Raw genomic sequence first — 2,045 nt, forward strand, 5'->3', positions numbered from 1 at the left:
AATATTAGACAAAAATAAATAAATAAAAGAGCTTAACCAAGCATGCTTAACACTCAGGAATCCTTACATGGCCACAAACTATTAGCAATTGCAACAATGTAACTAGAAAACTTAAAAAAAAAACTCCCTCGAAAACTAAAAAAATTACCCCATCTATCACAAATATATAGACTTAGTTTCCTTTTTTTCTTGTTCCAAATATGTATTCCTATTTTCTTAATTTAGAATATTTTGTTTTGTTCTTTTACTATTATACCCTTATTTAATTTGACTAGTTACAATTAAATTTTCCTACTTAATTTGCCTATTTTTTGAAATCATCCAAATTCATGCACATTTCCCGATAATTTGCCTACTTCTTGAAATCAAATTTCAATTTTTTTACTAATTCTAACAATAATTTATTACTAGCTGTTGAAAATTAAATAGGGGTAGATTAAGAAATTTCTTGAAAAATTATTTTTTCAATAACATTAAATGAGATTTCTTAAATCGTGTGAAAAACAAAATATATATAAATGGAACAGAAGAAGTATATGCTTTCAATGAGGGAAGTGAACTATAATTTTGGACTGACAAAAGGGAAAATGAAGCCTACCAATAAAAATTAGACAAAAAAAAAAAAAAGTAATTAATTAAAAGAGCTTAACCAAGCATGCTTAACACTCAGGAATCCGTACATGGCCACAAACTATTGGCAATTGCATCAATGTAACTAACTACCGCGTGCAGGCCATACATTCTCCCGTATAACTGATCTATAAATTCCCGCATCCCGCCAGAAGCCCGATTCTCCACCGTCGGCTTGGCCTATTGTCACACCTTTCACCCTCACAAACGACCATCCGCCGCGTACCTCCCTTCCCCAACCTAAACCCCATCCCATGGGAAAAGGGAATGGCGATTCGAATTATATAATGAACCCACCTGAAGAACAAGACCATACACCCTCCAATTCCTCCAAAGTCAAAGTACTAGAAGTACAAGAACCAGAACAAGTAGATGAATCTCACCGTCTATTACCCTCAAAACTCCGGTCAACTGACAATAGTGAAAAAATCGAACAAGAAGATGTAGAAGAATCTGCGTATGAATCCCAGGAAAAGATTTTGATTCTTGATTTCAAATTGGATTCCACCAGCTCCACAGATTTTAGCAGTGTGCCACCATTTTCGTTTAAGAAATTGTGGTTATTTACGGGTCCCGGGTTTTTGATGAGTATTGCGTTCTTGGATCCTGGTAATTTGGAGGGGGATCTGCAGGCGGGAGCAATTGCCGGCTATTCGTTACTCTGGTTATTGATGTGGGCAACGGTTATGGGTTTGTTGATCCAGCTTCTGTTCGTGAGGGTGGGTGTGGTAACCGGCCGGCACTTGTCGGAGTTGTGCCGGGAGGAGTACCCTGATTGGGCCCGGCTTTTGCTTTGGTTCATGGCGGAGCTGGCTTTGATTGGGGCGGATATTCAGGAGGTTATTGGCAGTGCCATTGCTATTAAAATTTTGAGCCGTGGTGTGATCCCCCTTTGGACTGGTGTCTTGATTACGGCATCTGATTGGTATGTTGTTTTTCAATTTTCTTTACCATTTTGTAGGTGAGAAATGTTGAAAATAAAGGGAAAAAAATACTACCGGGACTACAGTTTTTTCATCTGAAACTAGTTAGGAAAACCGAGATTGATAAAGTTCATTTTGATTATAGTTTTTCTTGACATACTTATCCGGAACTTCTGGGAATTGAGGTAGTCCTATATTGTTAATAAAATTCGAAAACAGAGTTTTTCTTCTCTTGGTCTCAAAGTTTTCCGTTAGTTGCTTGGTATATTTTTGTTATAATTCCGATTAATAAGTTTATTGTTAAAATGCCATTCGTTACTGAGTTACACTCTGCATGCCATTCTGAGCTGTACCTTTATTTTTGGTGGAAGCCAACATTACTTTTGTAGTATAAATATTTCTTGTTGTGAAAGTTGGTACCTTTACTTGTTTGTAGAAGATGATGTTAGTTTGGCATTAGAGGCTTTTTTTTTTTTTTTTTTTTTTTGGGGG

At 36.4% G+C, this 2,045-nt stretch overlaps 1 protein-coding gene across 1 annotated transcript; it reads left to right on the forward strand.

The window, feature by feature from the left end:
• The first annotated feature begins 686 nt into the window (after positions 1-686).
• Positions 687-2,022, forward strand: LOC111379061 (metal transporter Nramp2-like). The gene has a single exon (XM_023002390.1). The coding sequence runs from the start codon at positions 885-887 to the stop codon at positions 1,593-1,595; it is 711 nt and encodes a 236-aa protein (XP_022858158.1). The 5' UTR covers positions 687-884; the 3' UTR covers positions 1,596-2,022.
• The last annotated feature ends 23 nt before the right edge of the window (positions 2,023-2,045 follow it).

This window comes from Olea europaea, unplaced genomic scaffold, assembly GCF_002742605.1.
Source record: "Olea europaea var. sylvestris unplaced genomic scaffold, O_europaea_v1 scaffold19245, whole genome shotgun sequence".
NCBI classification, from domain to species: Eukaryota; Viridiplantae; Streptophyta; class Magnoliopsida; order Lamiales; family Oleaceae; genus Olea; species Olea europaea.